The sequence below is a fragment of the Dasypus novemcinctus genome, chromosome 13, assembly GCF_030445035.2.
Source record: "Dasypus novemcinctus isolate mDasNov1 chromosome 13, mDasNov1.1.hap2, whole genome shotgun sequence".
Lineage (NCBI taxonomy): Eukaryota > Metazoa > Chordata > Mammalia > Cingulata > Dasypodidae > Dasypus > Dasypus novemcinctus.
The window spans coordinates 38,491,365-38,507,422 of NC_080685.1; the positions used below are offsets into that span (position 1 = coordinate 38,491,365).

At 52.4% G+C, this 16,058-nt stretch overlaps 3 protein-coding genes across 9 annotated transcripts; all 3 read left to right on the forward strand.

The window, feature by feature from the left end:
* The first annotated feature begins 325 nt into the window (after nucleotides 1-325).
* On the forward strand, nucleotides 326-4,493 carry UFC1 (ubiquitin-fold modifier conjugating enzyme 1). The gene is made up of 6 exons (XM_058309988.2): nucleotides 326-641; nucleotides 2,523-2,590; nucleotides 2,826-2,889; nucleotides 3,471-3,547; nucleotides 3,779-3,869; nucleotides 4,059-4,493. Exons 1-6 carry the CDS (start codon nucleotides 519-521, stop codon nucleotides 4,137-4,139), a joined length of 504 nt encoding a protein of 167 aa, XP_058165971.1. The 5' UTR covers nucleotides 326-518; the 3' UTR covers nucleotides 4,140-4,493.
* Nucleotides 4,494-5,112: 619 nt separating this feature from the next.
* Nucleotides 5,113-11,065, forward strand: USP21 (ubiquitin specific peptidase 21). The gene is given in 15 exon segments (XM_004448359.5): nucleotides 5,113-5,307; nucleotides 6,129-6,749; nucleotides 7,532-7,591; nucleotides 7,770-7,890; nucleotides 8,115-8,226; nucleotides 8,409-8,564; nucleotides 9,082-9,146; nucleotides 9,373-9,476; nucleotides 9,661-9,717; nucleotides 9,719-9,748; nucleotides 10,015-10,048; nucleotides 10,051-10,092; nucleotides 10,340-10,447; nucleotides 10,534-10,648; nucleotides 10,853-11,065. Coding segments are annotated over 14 exon segments (1,695 nt in total). The 5' UTR covers nucleotides 5,113-5,307; nucleotides 6,129-6,149; the 3' UTR covers nucleotides 10,944-11,065.
* Nucleotides 11,066-11,422: 357 nt separating this feature from the next.
* On the forward strand, nucleotides 11,423-15,989 carry PPOX (protoporphyrinogen oxidase). Of its 7 annotated transcripts, none has more exons than XM_058309991.2 (13): nucleotides 11,423-11,546; nucleotides 12,467-12,561; nucleotides 12,734-12,868; nucleotides 12,963-13,111; nucleotides 13,287-13,419; nucleotides 13,720-13,860; nucleotides 13,964-14,158; nucleotides 14,592-14,652; nucleotides 14,954-15,072; nucleotides 15,153-15,263; nucleotides 15,362-15,511; nucleotides 15,650-15,692; nucleotides 15,776-15,989. In XM_058309991.2, the coding sequence occupies exons 2-13, from the start codon at nucleotides 12,475-12,477 to the stop codon at nucleotides 15,922-15,924; spliced, it is 1,473 nt and encodes a 490-aa protein (XP_058165974.1). In that variant the 5' UTR covers nucleotides 11,423-11,546; nucleotides 12,467-12,474; the 3' UTR covers nucleotides 15,925-15,989. The 7 variants fall into 7 exon arrangements, with proteins under 7 accessions (XP_058165974.1, XP_058165973.1, XP_058165976.1 ...); XM_058309990.2 differs by lacking the exon at nucleotides 11,423-11,546 and adding an exon at nucleotides 11,918-12,007; XM_058309993.2 differs by lacking the exon at nucleotides 11,423-11,546 and adding an exon at nucleotides 11,918-12,007 and having other exon boundaries at nucleotides 12,996-13,111.
* Nucleotides 15,990-16,058: the final 69 nt, after the last annotated feature.

A 16,058-nucleotide genomic window follows, 5' to 3' on the forward strand; every position in this document is an offset into this window, starting at 1 on the left:
GTATACTTTAATTCTTCATGGTTTCTAACAATACCAGTAGTTCGGTATTCGTCTAGTAGATAAACGAATGTGGTCCCTGCTACCACAGTCGGACTACGTAAAAGCTAAGGAAGCTTCTTCAGAGCGGAAACTCGCGAATCCCGCGGTTTGAGAGAGAGCATGCTCAGGAACAGGGTCTAAATTCAGCCTGATAGCCAAACAACAAACCAAGTTTGTAAAGGTACCCGGAAGGTCTATCTGCGATTGCTTCTTTGAGCATGAGCGGAAGTCACCTTTGCGCAGTCTGCGGAGTTAATGACGTGCCATATTCAAGACAGAGAAATCCATTTCTCCTCTGTTCTTCCCTTTGCACCCACAAGCAGGGTGACAACTTTGTCTTCGCCACAAAAAATAAAGATCACATTCACAAACATTTTAAGGCAGTCCTAGCCCTCATCTTACCAAAGTAAAGATGGCGGCGCCCTGAGAGTAAACTCCTGGCAAACCACTTCCGCGTTTCTTTTGCGCCCTAGTCCAAGATGGCGGACGAGGCCACCCGGCGTGTCGTGTCAGAGATCCCGGTGCTGAAGACTAACGCCGGACCCCGAGATCGGGAGCTATGGGTGCAGCGACTTAAGGAAGAATATCAATCTCTTATCCGGGTCAGTTATGTTTCTGTGGCGGACAGGATCACAAAAGGGTTGGGGTAATCCGGTGTCCTCAGGAATAGGCTCCGTGTGGAAACCGCTTCCGCTTTTGAAGTGTAACTCCCAAATATATAAAAATAGTTATTGTGGGGCTGCGGAGGCTAAGGGGGAATGCTGGGGAGGAGGCATAAGAGACTTGGGTTAGGAGCACCTTAGTGCCAGACCTTCTAGCTTAAAGCAATAATGTTTTTAGGGTTACGTCTCTCCGGAAGGTGACGTGTCTCTCCGGTTCCAGGCGTTTTTCTCCGGGTGCTGGGGAAGGTGGTCTAAAGATTCCCTGGGGCTCTGTGACCCCGTCTGCATCTCTTTGCTTCTTACTTCTTTCTTCTTGAGGGAGGAATGCACGTTAGGCCTGACAATCCAGTTAGGTATTAGTTGCGGTATCAAAGAAAAACCTGCTTCGGACAATTTGAAAGAGGCAAGCATGACTTTATTCGTAGCTACTATGGTAGGGAAGAGAGACTAGAACTTAACTCTCGGGAAACAAATGACAGCAAGTTTTTAAAGGGCTTGGGGTGGTTGGAGGATGGTGATGGTGGTTGGGGAGAAGGCGGGGTGTTTGATTTTGAGATGAGTGAGTGATTTACTGAGGTTCCAATTAGGACCAACTGGTCCTGAATGTTTTCCTTTATGGTAATTAGGCTACCTGCTGTCTATTAGAGCCCAGAGGGAGGGAAGAGGGAGATAAATAACTACCCAGTTAGGAAATTCTCAGGCAGGTGGATAGTGTAAAGGCCTGAATGAGAAGGAAGTCAGGGCCTGGAGTCGAGGAGAAGACTGTCTAAAGTCTAATCAAGCAGACCATTGTGGCCTTAATTTCCCTTTAGCTTGACTAAACTTTAGACATTCTTTTCTTTTAGCTTGACTAAACAAGGCATCTTCTCAGCTAATCTCTTCTATGAGAAGAGAAGAAAGTTTGTCTTCCATGCAATGGTCCTGTCTACTACAAAGGCAAGCAGCTCTCCTGCTACATGTATTCACTGACAAAAAAACAACATTATTGTGCATCTTGTATCTAGGGAAGGAATTCAGTGCTGACTAAGGTAGGGTCCACTGACAGACAGAAACAGGTTATTACATAATGTTTAAGTAAAGAGAGAGAGAGAAAAATAAATGGCTAGCTGCTTTAAGAGCACAGAGGAGATATACCTAATCCAGCTTGGGCTTGGTCAAGGAAGACTTCCTGGAAGAGGTGATGCTTGAGCTGAGACTTAGAGGGTAAATGTAAGTTAATCTGATGAAACATAAGGGTAAGAGAAGGACATTCGAGACAAAAGAATAACAAGAGAAAATGCATAAAAGCTAGAAACAGCAATATTTGTGTGAAGAAACACGTAGTTTAGAGTCGCTAGAGAGCATCAAATAAGAGGCAGAGAGTGGTAAATAAGGCAGGAGAGGTATGCTTGAGCAGTTGGATTTTCTCTTGTGTACCTTTAAAGGATTTTAAGGTGGGAAATAAAACGGTCTCAGATTGGGGTTTTGATCAATCACAGTGGCAGTAGGAAGGAAAATAGAATCGAGAGGGATAAGATTGAAGAGGTAGGAGACAGGTTGGGAGGCTGTCATTAATCCACACAAAAGAAAAATGACCTAAACTAGGTAGTTGTGAAAATGAAGAGGTAGATTTGAAGTAAATTCAGAAGGTTAAATCAGTAGGGCATCTGTTCTGGGCAAGCACCCTACTTAGCAGTGTGGCTTTGTCTTTATCCTTGCTTATATCAGAAAAGTTGGGTAAATGTTCTAAGATAAAAAGTAATCATGTATTTTTCTTTTGAGAGGAGAGTGGCTGCCCTTGACCCCTGCTCCCCCCTCAAAGACCTCATTCTCTGCTTTTAGTATGTGGAGAACAACAAGAATGCGGACAATGATTGGTTTCGACTGGAGTCCAACAAGGAAGGGACTCGGTAGGCAGACACTCCTGGGAGGTTTGGGGGTGGGAGTCTAATCTGGTTTGAGTAATTTGGTGTCCCAAAGCCGATTGCCAGAACTTCCCTGTCTTAGGTGTTTCCACTACCATAGTTTCAGAGGTCCCTAAGCCCCATCCCACACTGAGTCCCCCAGGCCAGTGGTCTAAGCCAAGGTGTCATTTGAGTATGAGAAAAATGGGCAAATTGGACTGAAATTTGGTCTTTGTTACAGGTGGTTTGGAAAATGCTGGTACATCCATGACCTCCTCAAATATGAGTTTGACATTGAGTTTGATGTGAGTGTGAAGGAGTGGGAAATGTGGGGATTGGTAGAAAGGGAGATATTAGGTGATTGCTAACAGCTAACCCCTCTTAGAGGGACCAAAGAGAAGTTTAAAACTGGGATAGCAAATGCAATGAATGTACCACACTAATGAAAGAAGTTGATGTGGGAAAAGTAGGGGGTGTGGGGGGTGGGGCATATGGGAACCGCCTATATTTTTTAATGTAATATTTTGTGTCATCTATGTATCTTTAAAAATAAAAATGTTTTTTAAAAATCTGGGACAGGAGGGAGCAGATGTAGCTCGAGTGGTGGAGCACCTGCATCCTATGTATGAAGTCCCGGGTTTGATCCCCAGTACTTCCTTTAAAAAAAAGAAAACGCACACATACACAAAATTGGAACAGGAAAGCTAAGGTTTGAAGCAAGCATAGATTACAGTTACTCATCTTTATGTCCATAATTCTAGTGTGTACATGTTGCTTCGGGAGTATGCAGAACATTTCAGTACAACCAAGAAATAGATATGCCTGATTAGATTAGTTCCCTTAAATCCTGATTCCCTCTTTTATTAAGATTTCATAATTCCTCCAGATTCCTGTCACATATCCCACCACTGCTCCAGAAATTGCAGTCCCTGAACTGGATGGAAAGACAGCAAAGATGTACAGGTATGACTGAATAGGAGATGGGAAAGGGTCAAAGCAGGCATTAGGGAAGAACTCTGAGAGGCAGAAGATTTTCCCAGAGTTCTGCCGACCTAGAGGGGCATCAGGCCTACATCTCCCACTCCTGGGCAAAATACTTAGCTGATCTTGTTCTCAATTCTAATTACTAGTAGCCTTCTTCTGCTCCCCCATGTAACATACCATGTCAACACCTTCCTCTTCTCCCTCTCCTAGGGGCGGCAAAATATGCCTGACTGATCACTTCAAGCCTTTGTGGGCCAGGAATGTGCCCAAGTTTGGACTAGCTCATCTCATGGCTCTGGGGGTAAGTTTGGTGTTTTTGGCATATAAGAGGGGGGTGTAGGCCCTGAGCAGTACAAGAAAATTGAGAGTAATAAATAACAGTATTGTCCTTTGAATATGCTCCTCCAGAATCTCTCTCCAGGAAGGAGCTTCTGGTGGGACAAGGAGGTGTGGGTGGTGATAATCTCATAGGGTCTCCTTTGTATTGCAGCTGGGTCCATGGCTGGCAGTGGAAATCCCGGATCTGATTCAGAAAGGCGTGATCCAGCATAAAGAGAAATGCAGCCAATGATGGGTCAAGCCACTGAGGCAGGACAGAGGGACCTTTGATAGGCTAGGTTCATATTTTATAGTGTATCACTTGTTTTACTCATCTAACTTCTTCCCTCCAACCCTCTCTACCCCTAGTTGTTACTAAGTAGCTGCAGCAGGCATTGCTGTGAAATATATGTATTGCTACTAAGTTTCTTAATGAGGCTGAATCAGGGAGAGGAAAGGCCTTGGGCCTTGGAAAACCAAGAGGCAATTTCTGGCCCCTCTCCAGATGGAGCTATGTGAGATCCTGGAGGGATCTGGGTAACTGAAAGTGAGTATATAGCCTTTTTGGTATGTAGAGACAACCCATCAATAAAAGCTGTTTCCTGTGGTGGCCTGTTGTTTTCATTGATGCCTGTTGACAGAAGGTGAGCAGGCTAAGACCCAGACACTTGTACAAGTACACTAGATTGGGAGGGAGGGGGGAAATGGAGGCCGCTCTGGTCAGGAGCTGGGGAATGAAGGGAAATCTGACTGCCCTCCCTGCTGCTGAGATTTGCCTTTGCCCTTTACCCATGCGCCAAGGCTCCCCCTACTGCTTTGGCCTTAAAGCATGGTTTTGCAGGGCCATCACTCCCGCCCTCCAGGGATCTTCCCAGCCCTATCTTGAGAGCTGGATGCTTCTCTCCTGGTCTGTGGGTTGGATCCAGGCCCTGCAGCTTCCCACACTGGCACCCTTGCTGTCTGGGCAGCCTCTGTGCTGCAAGCCTGGAGGCCATGCTATGACTGTCAGATCTACATTCCTTTGGGCCAGAACGGCGCCTATACCTCAGAGACCTGCTTGGGGCGGTGATTTAAAGACCTTTCTAGGCAGGATTGGGAACTATAGATCCTAAGGTTGTCTGCGTTTCCAAGGTGTCTGTCGCGGAGCCAAGGGGGCGGGTTCACGCGAACGCCAAGGATGCGGGCGGGTGGGTTACGAGTGTGGTTGCGCAGACTCTCTGCGAGGCAGTGAAGCCGGTGGCCGGGCGCTGGGCGGGACCAACAAAGATGGCGGCGGCGCCTGCGGCGGGAGAGATCTGGGCTACAGCTGCAGCTAAAGCTGTAGTCGGGCCCGCGGGGGGGCTGCACGGGGGTAGGAAGGGGTGGCCCTGAGCTGGGGCCTGGCCCCGGCTGGCCTCCCCCGCTGCCTCACCCGGGGACAGGTACGGGCTGGGGCATTATGGCGTGGGGGGCTGAGGAAAGGATGCTCCAGACCCAAGAGGACGCTCTCCACAAAGGCAGAGGCGCGGTGGGGCCCAGCGGGGCTTGGGAGAACTGGGCTGGCGGGACAAGCATCCCTGCACCGCGGGGAATATGCCGCCGGACCCCGTAGCCAATCAGCAGCTTCGGCCTTTCTGCCCTCGAGGGGGGCGGGCCCGGCTATAGCCTAGCTGGGGTGGGAGAGGTGCCGAGATTAGGGGTCAAGGAGTTGTTAGTCCTCCATCCCCGACCACTGCCCCGCTCCCGACCCCAGCACCATATCAGATCTCTGGTACCCGGGGAGAGGTGTGGAGGATCACAAGTCATCCATTTAGTTTGCTTCCTTTGCAGTTCAGAAGGGCAGGTTTTTGAGGGTGGAATGCTGTCTTTGGGGGCAGTTATCCTTGCATCCGCACCCCCATTTTTCCCCATTTGACCAGAGGTTCTAAGTGACCTGGGGCACTTCCCACTTGACTAGGTATGGGGGCCCTTGTCATGACTTTATATATAAAGATAGCAGAGATGGGGATTGTCACTGGCTTTTCAGTAAAGCTGTGTTCTTCAGGGAGGGGGTGGGGCATATAGAAAGGGTCAGAGTCGTGGGCTGCTATCCGTCATTCATTTCTTTACTCAGTATGTGCCTAACACTATGCTAGGTGCTGGGGTTACGGTGACTCAAATGATAGACATGGTTCCTATCCTCAGAGCATGTATAGGCTAGAATGGGAGCCTGGGTTCCCACCTTCCTCCGTACTCAAATGCTGACTATCTCTTTTCTTCCCAGATCCAGCCTGTGGTGTACACAATGCCTCAGGCCTCTGAGCACCGTTTGGGCCGGACCCGAGAACCACCTGTCAATGTCCAGCCTCGAGTGGGATCCAAGCTACCACTTGCCCCCCGGGCCCGCAGCAAGGAACGCCGCAACCCAGCCCCTGGGCCAAGCCCCATGTTACGACCTCTGCCTCCCCGGCCAGGTCCCCCTGACGATCGGCTGAAGAAACTGGAGCTGGGACGGGGACGGACCTCAGGCCTTCGTCCAAGAGGCCCACTTCGGGCAGATCATGGGGTTCCCCTGCCTGGCTCACCACCCCCAACTGCGGTTCTGCCTCTCCCATCCCGGACCAACCTAGCCCGTTCCAAGTCTGTGAGCAGTGGGGACTTGCGCCCAATGGGGATTGCCTTGGGAGGGCACCGTGGTGTTGGAGAGCTGGGGGCTGCACTTAGCCGCTTGGCACTCCGGCCTGAGCCACCCACTTTAAGACGCAGCACCTCTCTCCGTCGCCTCGGGGGCTTTCCAGGACCCCCCACCCTGCTCAGCATACGGACAGAGCCTCCTACCTCCCGTGGCTCCTTCCACGTGATATCTGCGCGACCCTCTGAGTCTTTCTATTCGGAAGACAAGATGGTGAGGACTTGCCAGCACAGGTGGCCTTCCATGCCTGTGTTCTTCTTTGCAGACAGCTTTCTTGCCAGCATATGGCTTCCTGTTTCCCTTTTCCCCAAGTTCTTTTCTCAGCCCCTCCTTAGAGCAGTTTCATTTCTTTCCTCTCCCTTACTTAAGTATCCTTGAGCCTCAGAGACCCTTTTCTGGGGTGTCTGTGACTCCCCAGCATGGAGTGCTGTTTTAGTCCCCAGGGAATTATCCCAACTATTTGGAATTCTTCATTGGGTCCCCAGGCCTTTCCTTTCCCTTGCTGTACCTTCTCTCCACAGACTCTGCCTAGGCCTAATTAATCTCTGGAGCTGAAGAGGGGCGGGTTCAGAACATCTGAGCTGGTGTGGTTGCCCATTTCCAGAGCTCAGTGAGCTAGGCTGATTGCAGTTGGAGCCAGCAGGAGAGTGTACAAGAAGGGGCCACGGGGGCAGGAGGGGGCCTTGGGGGCAGCAAGGTGGGGGTGGGGAGCAGCTGGGCAGCCATGCCAGTACTTGGGGAATTGCCCCAGGAGCTGCAACGCCGGCTAGCTTGGCAGAGGAGTAAGTGGGGAACAGGTGGGACAGCCATGGCTGAGTCCGTGGTACACTCAGCTGTGATGGGCTTACTGCTCATGGCCACTGAGGTAGGGAGAAGAGAACACCCAGTGAGGGGAAAGGGGTAGATTTGGAGGTAAAGACCATATGGGGTGGGGGAGGCAGTGAGCGGCAAGCAAGCTGACTTGGGAACCTGCTGACTGTACTCTCCCCTTCCAGGCTCATCACACACTGCTTCTGGGGTCTGGTCATGTTGGCCTCCGAAATCTGGGGAACACGGTGAGTGCCATTCTGTCTTTCCTCTCCAAAAGTAATGTGAAATAGTGCTGGCAGTGGGGATGGGGGGCATATGGGGGGGATCTGCTGACTATGGAAGGGATGTAGAAGGAGAGAACTGAAGCTCTTCTAAGGCTTCCAGGACTGGCGAGATAATGGCATTGTCCCTACTGGTCCCCAGTGCTTTCTGAATGCAGTGCTGCAATGTCTGAGTAGCACTCGGCCTCTTCGGGACTTCTGTCTACGAAGAGACTTCCGGCAAGAGGTGCCTGGAGGGGGCCGAGCCCAAGAACTCACTGAAGGTGGGGTAACAACTCCCCTGCTCGTTCCTTTCAAATCCCCTTTCTCCCTACCCCTTGTAGGTCCATCGGCTCATGCTGGTGGCCCCAGTCCTTAAATCTGGCAGTTATGCCTCTTTTTCTGATGCCAACTTTCCTAGAGGTTACTTTCCACCCTCTGAGCCTTCTCTTGCTTGCTTCTTCCAGCCATTAACCTTTGTTTCCCTTCCCCACTCCTACCCCAATAGCCTTTGCAGATGTGATTGGTGCCCTGTGGCACCCTGACTCCTGCGAAGCTGTGAATCCTACTCGATTCCGAGCTGTCTTCCAGAAATACGTTCCCTCTTTCTCTGGATACAGGTGGGAGAACTGGAGGGTATGGGATTTCTCTCTGGCCTTGTCTGGGGGTAGGGCCAAGTGTGGGCCCTGGCAGCACTGTTCTGAGCCTGGTTCATCTAGGAAATGGGGACCCATGCCTGGGCAGGAGTAGTGTTTGTGGACTAGGAGAGGTTCCGTTGCCCATACTCTCTGTCTGGCTGTAGCCAGCAGGATGCCCAAGAGTTCCTGAAGCTCCTCATGGAGCGACTCCACCTGGAAATCAACCGACGAGGCCGCCGGGCTCCCCCAATCCTGGCCAACAGCCCAGCTTCCTCTCAGCCCCGACGAGGAGGGGCTCTTCTAGAAGATCCTGAGCTAAGGTAAGGGTCGCTCCCCCTCTTCTCTCTCCCCAAAAGTTTATCAGCAGATTCATCCTTCTCAGAACTGAGCTAGTCAAGATTAAGGATTCAGGGGGAAGGGGAACCTTTTATCTTAGGAAATGGTTTGAGAAGCAGTGGGTTGGACGTAGGAGAAGGAACAGAGGGAGGGAGGGAGGGAGAGGGGAAGGGAGGGAGGGAGGCTGACGGGTGTGGATAGGGTCAGACGATAGGGGTAGGGCCATGATATTGAAGGACATTACACACCGGATGTAAAGGGCGTGAAGTCAGGTGGAGGAAGACAGCATGTTTTTCCCTTGTCTACATTCCTTTCTTCTTCTCTCACCTTGGGTTTCTCCAGAAAGTTAGCTGAAGTATTGCTTCTTTGACTCTTCCTTGATTAGGGAAGGAGCTGGGGTTTGGATGGGGTGTAGGGTTCTATGGGTCATTTCAGTGGCATTGGAGTACCCAGTGTTCTTGCTGTCTCATGGGTGCTCTCCACTCCCCTGATTTGTGGTAGTGATGATGACCGAGCCAACCTAATGTGGAAGCGTTACCTGGAGCGAGAGGACAGCAAGATTGTGGGTATGGAGCGGGCGAGGCTTTGGGGGAAATTTTGTGTGGGGTACACACTTGGTCAAAAAAAGACACTGTCAAGGGGTGTGGGAACAAGACTGGATAATGAAAATGTGGAAATGTGGGAAAAATCTGTTAGGAGGGTTGGTTATGGGCAAGGAAAGTTCAGGCAAAGGGGATGCATCTCAGGCATCCAACAGTGATTTTTCTCTCTTGCCCCTTTGCTTCTGTCTAGACCTGTTTGTGGGCCAGTTGAAAAGTTGCCTCAAGTGCCAGTCCTGTGGGTATCGCTCCACGACCTTCGAGGTTTTTTGTGACCTGTCCCTGCCCATCCCGAAGGTGGGATTCCAGAGGATTCCAGGGGTGGATGGAACACGGGTTCTGTGACCCAACCCTGCCCACCCCCAAAGTGTGGGAGGGAACCCTGAGGGCGACTGGAGCAGGATTGAAGCCTGGACTGACTGGGAAGAGTTGGAAAAGGAAATTTAGGACATGCTGACCTTTCCCTCCCCTCTCCCTCCAGAAAGGATTTGCTGGGGGCAAGGTGTCTCTACGGGATTGTTTCAGCCTATTCACCAAGGGAAGAAGAGCTAGAGTTGGAGAATGCTCCAGTATGTGGAAGTTCACAAGGGATATAGTAAGGGTGGAAGGCCTGGGGGGGACTCCATATGGGTAAAAGGGGTTGTGTGATACCTTGGTATAGGGAATAATATTTATATGTCTGGGTTTGTGTTGGAGTCTCAGAAACATCCTTATACTCCTAGGGCAAAAGGGAGTGGCCTAGAGGATACAGAAGTAATGGAGAGCATTGTAAATTTGTATGTGGGTTGGGGTTGAGAGGAGCACATTAACCTAACACTATTTGACATTTATTCAGGTGTGTGACCGATGTCGACAGAAAACACGAAGTACTAAAAGTTGACCGTACAGAGATTCCCCCGAATCCTCGTGCTCCGTATCCTGATCCTCAAATTCTTATTTATTAGGATACCTCCCATCTATTCTCTTCCTCACTCTTCCTGTTGGCAGAGGCTGGCCACTTTGGAACTGAGTTTTCCTTAAGAAAAGCCTGCCACCCCATCTTTCCCCACCATGCTCCCAGTGCATGCTGGGGGGGAGGAGAGGGGCGGAGGACAGCCTCCAGGACTGCAGTGCCCCTCAGAGGCCCACTACCTTTCAAATGCTCCTTAACCAGGGCTTAGATCTGAATCGATTTTCTGCCTCCCGTGGCTCCATCAAGAAAAGTTCAGTAGGTGTAGACTTCCCACTGCAGCGACTGAGCCTAGGAGACTTTGCCAGTGATAAAGCCGGTGAGTCTGGTGGGGAAGGTCCCAAGTAGTCCCAGGAGAGGGGACACAGCTCTCAAAGTAGAACTTGGTCATCTCTCACCCTACAGGAAGCCCCATATACCAGCTCTATGCCCTTTGCAACCATTCGGGCAGCGTCCACTATGGCCATTACACAGCCCTGTGCCGGTGCCAGACTGGTTGGCATGTCTACAATGACTCTCGGTGAGAATAGTCTCTTACCCAACTCCTGCTTGCTCCCCAGTGCAGCCCTGACATCCTCCCCTCTACAAAGCCCCAGGGTATCTGGTAAAAGAAGATGTAGGGTCTGGTCCTATCTCTTCCTTGGTGCTCTGGGGTTGAGTCTTGTGGGAAAGAAGGAATATACAGGTCTGAATGCCACCCCTTTCCTACCTCCATTCTTCCTAGTGTCTCCCCTGTCAGTGAAAACCAGGTGGCGTCCAGTGAGGGCTATGTGCTGTTCTACCAACTGATGCAGGAGCCACCCCGGTGCCTGTGACACCCCCTTTAAGCCCAACACCTGTGAAACCCTTTCAACACCCCTTAAGCCCCAGGCTCCCCATTTACCTCAGAGACGTCTATTTTTGTGTCTTTTTAATCGGGGAGGGGGGAGGAGTGGTTGTAGGTCCCATTATTTTTTTTATTAAAAAGTACCCTTCCACCAGGAGGCTCCCTTGTCTCCAGCCCCATATACAGAGCTCACCAGGCTCCTGCCCATGTACAGCCCCCAGTCCCTCAGCAATCACTTTTTTGTGAATAAATTTATTAAGAAAAAGTAATGTCCTTGTTTGTATTCATGCTTGGGTGCTGGGGATGTAGAACTGGGCGGAATTCGTTTTCCTGGACCTCAGTACCCTCTCTGAACAGATGGGGGCGCTCTGAAAGCCGGAGGCGGGGCAAGGGGCGGAAGATGAGATGATGCCAACGTGTGCCCGAGCAACTAAGGTTTAGTTTTGGTGGGGAAGAGAAAAGACAAACTTGAGACTCGTGAGTCTGCAAGGAGCCCTGGAACAGGAATGCAGGCACCTAAACGACGGGGCTTGCTGGCGATGGGGCTGCCCCCTGAGGGCGAGGCACCCAGGACCCCTGTTGACAAACACTGGTACGTTGCTGGGCGGCCCTAGCTCCCGTAGGCCCGGCCTGTTGCTAACATCAAGTTGCTGTTTATGGAGCCACCTCCCAGCGGACCGGCCTCTAGGGACCCGAACTCCCTACAACCAAAGCTCAAGGGCTCTCCCTCCAGGGTTCTCACCCTATTTGGGTCTGGGAAGCTTGAGCTGGGGAATGCTAACGCCAGATTCAGCTCTAGCGGGCGGGGCCGGGAGAGGGCACTGCCGGATACAGCCGCTTACTCCCACTTGGCACCGAATCGGTTAACTTCAGCGCCACCGAGTACCTTTTTACTGCTGCTGTCGTCCCGCCCCTGTTGGGAGTCACTACCAGTTCCGTGTTTTCATTGGCGAGTGTGATCCGGGGCCTTCCAGAACTCACCAATCCAGAAGCAGGAAAAATAGGGCCAGGCGCGTGCGGCGAAAATAGAGTGGGCCTAGAGTCCAAGAGGCCGTAAGGCCTGGGGCTGGGGCCGGGGTCGGGGCCGGGGCCGGGGCCGGGGCCGGGGCCCGGGCTGGGGCTGGGAGTGGGGGTGGGGGTGGGGGTGGGGACCTAAGTGAAGCGCGGGTAGTGAGTGCCTCAGGACCCTGGCGGCAGGCCGGCTCCCCGGGGAGGGCAGATATCGTGGGTGTGTCCTTTATCTGCTCCCCCAGCGAAGCGCCGGCGGGGTGAGGTCTTGGGGCTGAGACCCCTGCCCCCTCCTTTACCTTCATTCCCTCGCGTTCCTCCTACCTTCCGTGGGTGAGTCTTGGCCCCCGGGCGGGGGCCTCGCAGTTCCACCTCCGTTCCGCGCGCCGCCTAGTTTCCCCTAAAGCAGTGAGGGGGCGGGGGTGGAACGCGAGGCTCGAGGGGTTTCTAGGGAGTAGCGTGCCCCACCCCAGTCTACCTGTCAGCATCGCCCCCTTCCCCTAGATTTCCCAATGAGTCGGACCGTGGTCGTGCTGGGCGGAGGCATCAGCGGCTTGGCCGCCGGTTACCACCTGAGCCGTGCTCCCCATCCCCCCAAGGTGAGTGCCCTATCGGCGCCAGAGGGAGCCTCCTTTAAAGGGATTCCCACCTCTTTCCCCGTTTCCAGCAAAAGCGGGATCCTGGCCCGGGGAGTGCCGTGGTCTCCTTCGCCTCCAGGCCCCTCGCTCCGCAGCTATAGGCAGTGCTGTAGTGTCTCCCTCCTGTGCCCAGGTGGTCCTGGTGGAGGGCAGCGAGCGTGTGGGAGGCTGGATCCGCTCAGTCCAAGGGCCGGATGGTGCTATCTTCGAACTTGGACCACGAGGGGTTCGGCCGGCGGGAGCCCTGGGAGCCCGGACCCTGCTCCTGGTGAGAGGCTCATGGCATGCCGAGGGAGCTTTCACTGGGGGGTAGAGTTGAGGAGTTGAGGGGAGTAGATCTGTTGTTTCAGCCCTTCCCTTAGTTTCTCCTCTTTCTGAGGGCATTTCGAGAGCAGGTTTCTGAGCTTGGCTTGGACTCAGAAGTTTTGCCTGTCAGGGGAGACCATCCAGCTGCCCAGAACAGATTCCTGTATGTAGGGGGTGCCTTGCACGCCCTGCCCACTGGCCTCAGGTAACACCACTTCCTTACTGCACATCCTACTTTGGGCCCCATTGTCAGATCCCTTCCATTCCCCGCTCTCCCTTTCAGCCTTCTTAGCATAAGGGGGCTAAATGAATGGAAATGATCCCCTGGAGCTGGGAAGGTAATCAGGAACTCTGGGCTCACTATGCCTTCCTCCACGCAGGGGGCTATTCCGCCCTTCACCCCCCTTCTCCAAACCTCTGTTCTGGGCTGGGCTGAGGGAGTTGACAAAGCCCCGGGGCAAAGAGGCTGATGAGACTGTGCACAGTTTTGCCCAGCGACGCCTTGGACCTGAGGTGACACTGCCCAGAGACCCCAAACCCCTCCTCTCCTAAACCAGCTGCAGAGCCCCCTACTCAAATCTTTCACCTAGGGGCTCTTCCATATCATTTGGGAATGCTCTCTTCTCTTCATATACCTAGGAATCCCCAAAACTCAGTGGTGGAGGTAAATGCCTTCACTTCTTTCCCATCCCTCTAATAGTGGAATACCCCTTCAACCCAAACCCTATCCCATCCTATTCCTTACCAGGCCAGAGCAGAGATCAGTCGATACAGCTATGTCTTTGGCTTCTCAGTCCCAGTCTTCCCCTTCAGGTGGCAACTCTAGCCATGGACAGTCTCTGCCGTGGAGTGTTCGCAGGCAACAGCCGAGAGCTCAGCATTAGGTCCTGCTTTCCAAGTCTCTTCCAAGCTGAGCAAACTCATGGTTCCATACTACTGGGGCTGCTTCTGGGGCAGGTGAGAGGGATTGGTTCAAGGGGTAAGGATATTAAGGACTGCCAGATCAAGGGAGTAGGGGCAAGAGATGCTATCTTGATTATTTTCTGTTTTTTCCTCTGCAGAGCGGAGCCCACAGCTGGACTCCGCACTTATTCGCCAGGCCCGGGCTGAGCGCTGGAGCCAGTGGTCATTCCGTGGAGGGCTGGAAACGTTGCCTCAGGCCCTTGACACCCACCTGACTAGTAGAGGAGTCAGCATTCTTAGAGGCCAGCCAGTCTCTGGGCTCAATCTCCAGGCAGATGGGCGCTGGAAGGTAGGGGAGCTCTCTGGACAGTGGTAAACCTGGGTCTCAGTATTTCCATCTTTGCCTAAGTGGTTTAATCAGGGCAGGCAGGACTATTGTTACACATTGCCCTGTTGCCCTAGAAGCTATCACAAATATGGGCCAGCCCACGTACCTAGGCCTAATTTGTGGACCTCCCTCCAGACCCCATTTGATCCAAGTTTGTAGACAGAAGTAGTGCTCATAAATGACTCAGGAACAGAGAAAGCAAAAACTCAATTCCACAAAACATTTCAGGATGGCCACACTGGCCTCTACCTGGCTCACCTCCTGGAGTATACGAGGAGTGATTTTTGTGTGGACAATACAATCATTCAGTCACTTTCTCCCAAGCACCCAGTCTCTCCTGCCTCCCTTTCGTTTGAGTTGTCTCTATGTACCTCAAATGTTTCCATCCTTTCAGGTGTCTCTAGGAGACCGCAGCCTGGAGGCTGACCATGTTATAAGTGCTGTTCCTGCTTCAGGTAAATGAGGTTAGCCCTTTCCCCTTCCCATCCAGGGTGAGGCAATAACTGTACCTTCCTGGGCCAGCGGGACCACATCTTACCCTGAACTGGTCATCCCTATAGTTTTTTTTTAAAGAGGTACCAGGGATTGAAGGCAGGACCTTGTACAGGTGAGTCAGGTGTTCAACCATGGAGCTGTAGATTCTTCAACCACTGAGTTACACCCATTCCCCCCCCTATGGAATTTTAATCCCAAAGGGGGCTGATGAAACTGTAGTGAGAATGCCTCCAAGCCAGGCCTCTGCCTGATCTCCTGCAGTGCTCAGCAAGCTGCTCCCTGCCGAAGCTGCACCTTTGGCTCATGCCCTGAGAACCATTGCTGCTGTGTCTGTTGCTGTGGTGAATCTCCAGTACCGAGGAGCTCGTCTGCCTGTGCAGGTTTGAGGCAGAGGGTAAGAGGAGGTATGGGCTCAGCTGAAGTTCTTCCCTGCTGACCCAAATCTCTTCCTTCTCTCCAGGGATTTGGACATTTGGTGCCATCCTCAGAAGACCCAGGTGTCCTGGGAATTGTGTATGACTCAGTTGCTTTCCCTGAGCAGGATGGGAGCCCTCCTGGCCTCAGAGTGACTGTGAGAGGAGAAAGCTCTGCTTAGCGGGTGCTTCCAAAGGGCTCCTCTGTGCCCCAGCATAGGCAAGTGCAGGCTGGTCAGTGCTATACTCTTCCTAGGTGATGCTGGGAGGTTCCTGGTTACAGACGCTGGAGGCCAGTGGCTGTGTCTTATCTCAGGAGCTGTTCCAAAGGCAAGCACAGGAAGCAGCTGCTACACAGTTAGGATTGAAGGAGCCACCAAGTCACTGCTTGGTCCATCTACACAAGGTGAGATCGGATAAACTCCCATCATCTCCCTTAATGGAGGTCTTGAAGGCAGGAACTGGTATACTTGTCACTGTGTGCCCACTAAAGGCCAAAGAACCAATAATAAACCTTGCCCTGTATACTCTTCTCTCCCCCCAGAACTGCATCCCCCAGTATATGCTAGGCCACTGGCAAAAACTGGGTAAGTGAGGAAAGCAGCTGGGCTGAGGAAGGCTAAACAAATGAGACATATTCCCACCCCCCGTAACACTCATTTCTTTCCAGAATCAGCTTCCCAATTCTTGGCTGCTCAGAGGCTGCCACTGACTCTGGCTGGAGCCTCCTACGAGGGGGTTGCTGTCAATGACTGCATAGAGAGTGGACGCCAAGCAGCAGTCCGGGCCCTGGGCACAGAACCTAAAGCTGATTCCTAACTCCCATTTCTTCCTGCCCCTGCTGACAGTCTCCCACCCATGAAAATAAAAGTTGCTGGAACTTGGCTTGGTCTGGTTGTTCTGTCACCTGTGGGCATAAGGTTGTTGGGGGCAAAGACAAATAAAGGGTGCCT

Excerpts from the sequence above, each read along its gene's own strand:
- UFC1 (XM_058309988.2), top strand. The coding sequence starts at position 519 with ATGGCGGACGAGGCCACCCGGCGTGTCGTGTCAGAGATCCCGGTGCTG. Across the intron at positions 2,890-3,470 it reads AGTTTGACATTGAGTTTGAT|ATTCCTGTCACATATCCCAC; the intron begins GTGAGTGTGAAG and ends TAATTCCTCCAG. Across the intron at positions 3,548-3,778 it reads AAGACAGCAAAGATGTACAG|GGGCGGCAAAATATGCCTGA; the intron begins GTATGACTGAAT and ends TCCCTCTCCTAG.
- PPOX (XM_058309991.2), top strand. The coding sequence starts at position 12,475 with ATGAGTCGGACCGTGGTCGTGCTGGGCGGAGGCATCAGCGGCTTGGCC. Across the intron at positions 13,420-13,719 it reads AGCGACGCCTTGGACCTGAG|GTGGCAACTCTAGCCATGGA; the intron begins GTGACACTGCCC and ends CTTCCCCTTCAG. Across the intron at positions 13,861-13,963 it reads TACTGGGGCTGCTTCTGGGG|GCAGAGCGGAGCCCACAGCT; the intron begins CAGGTGAGAGGG and ends GTTTTTTCCTCT.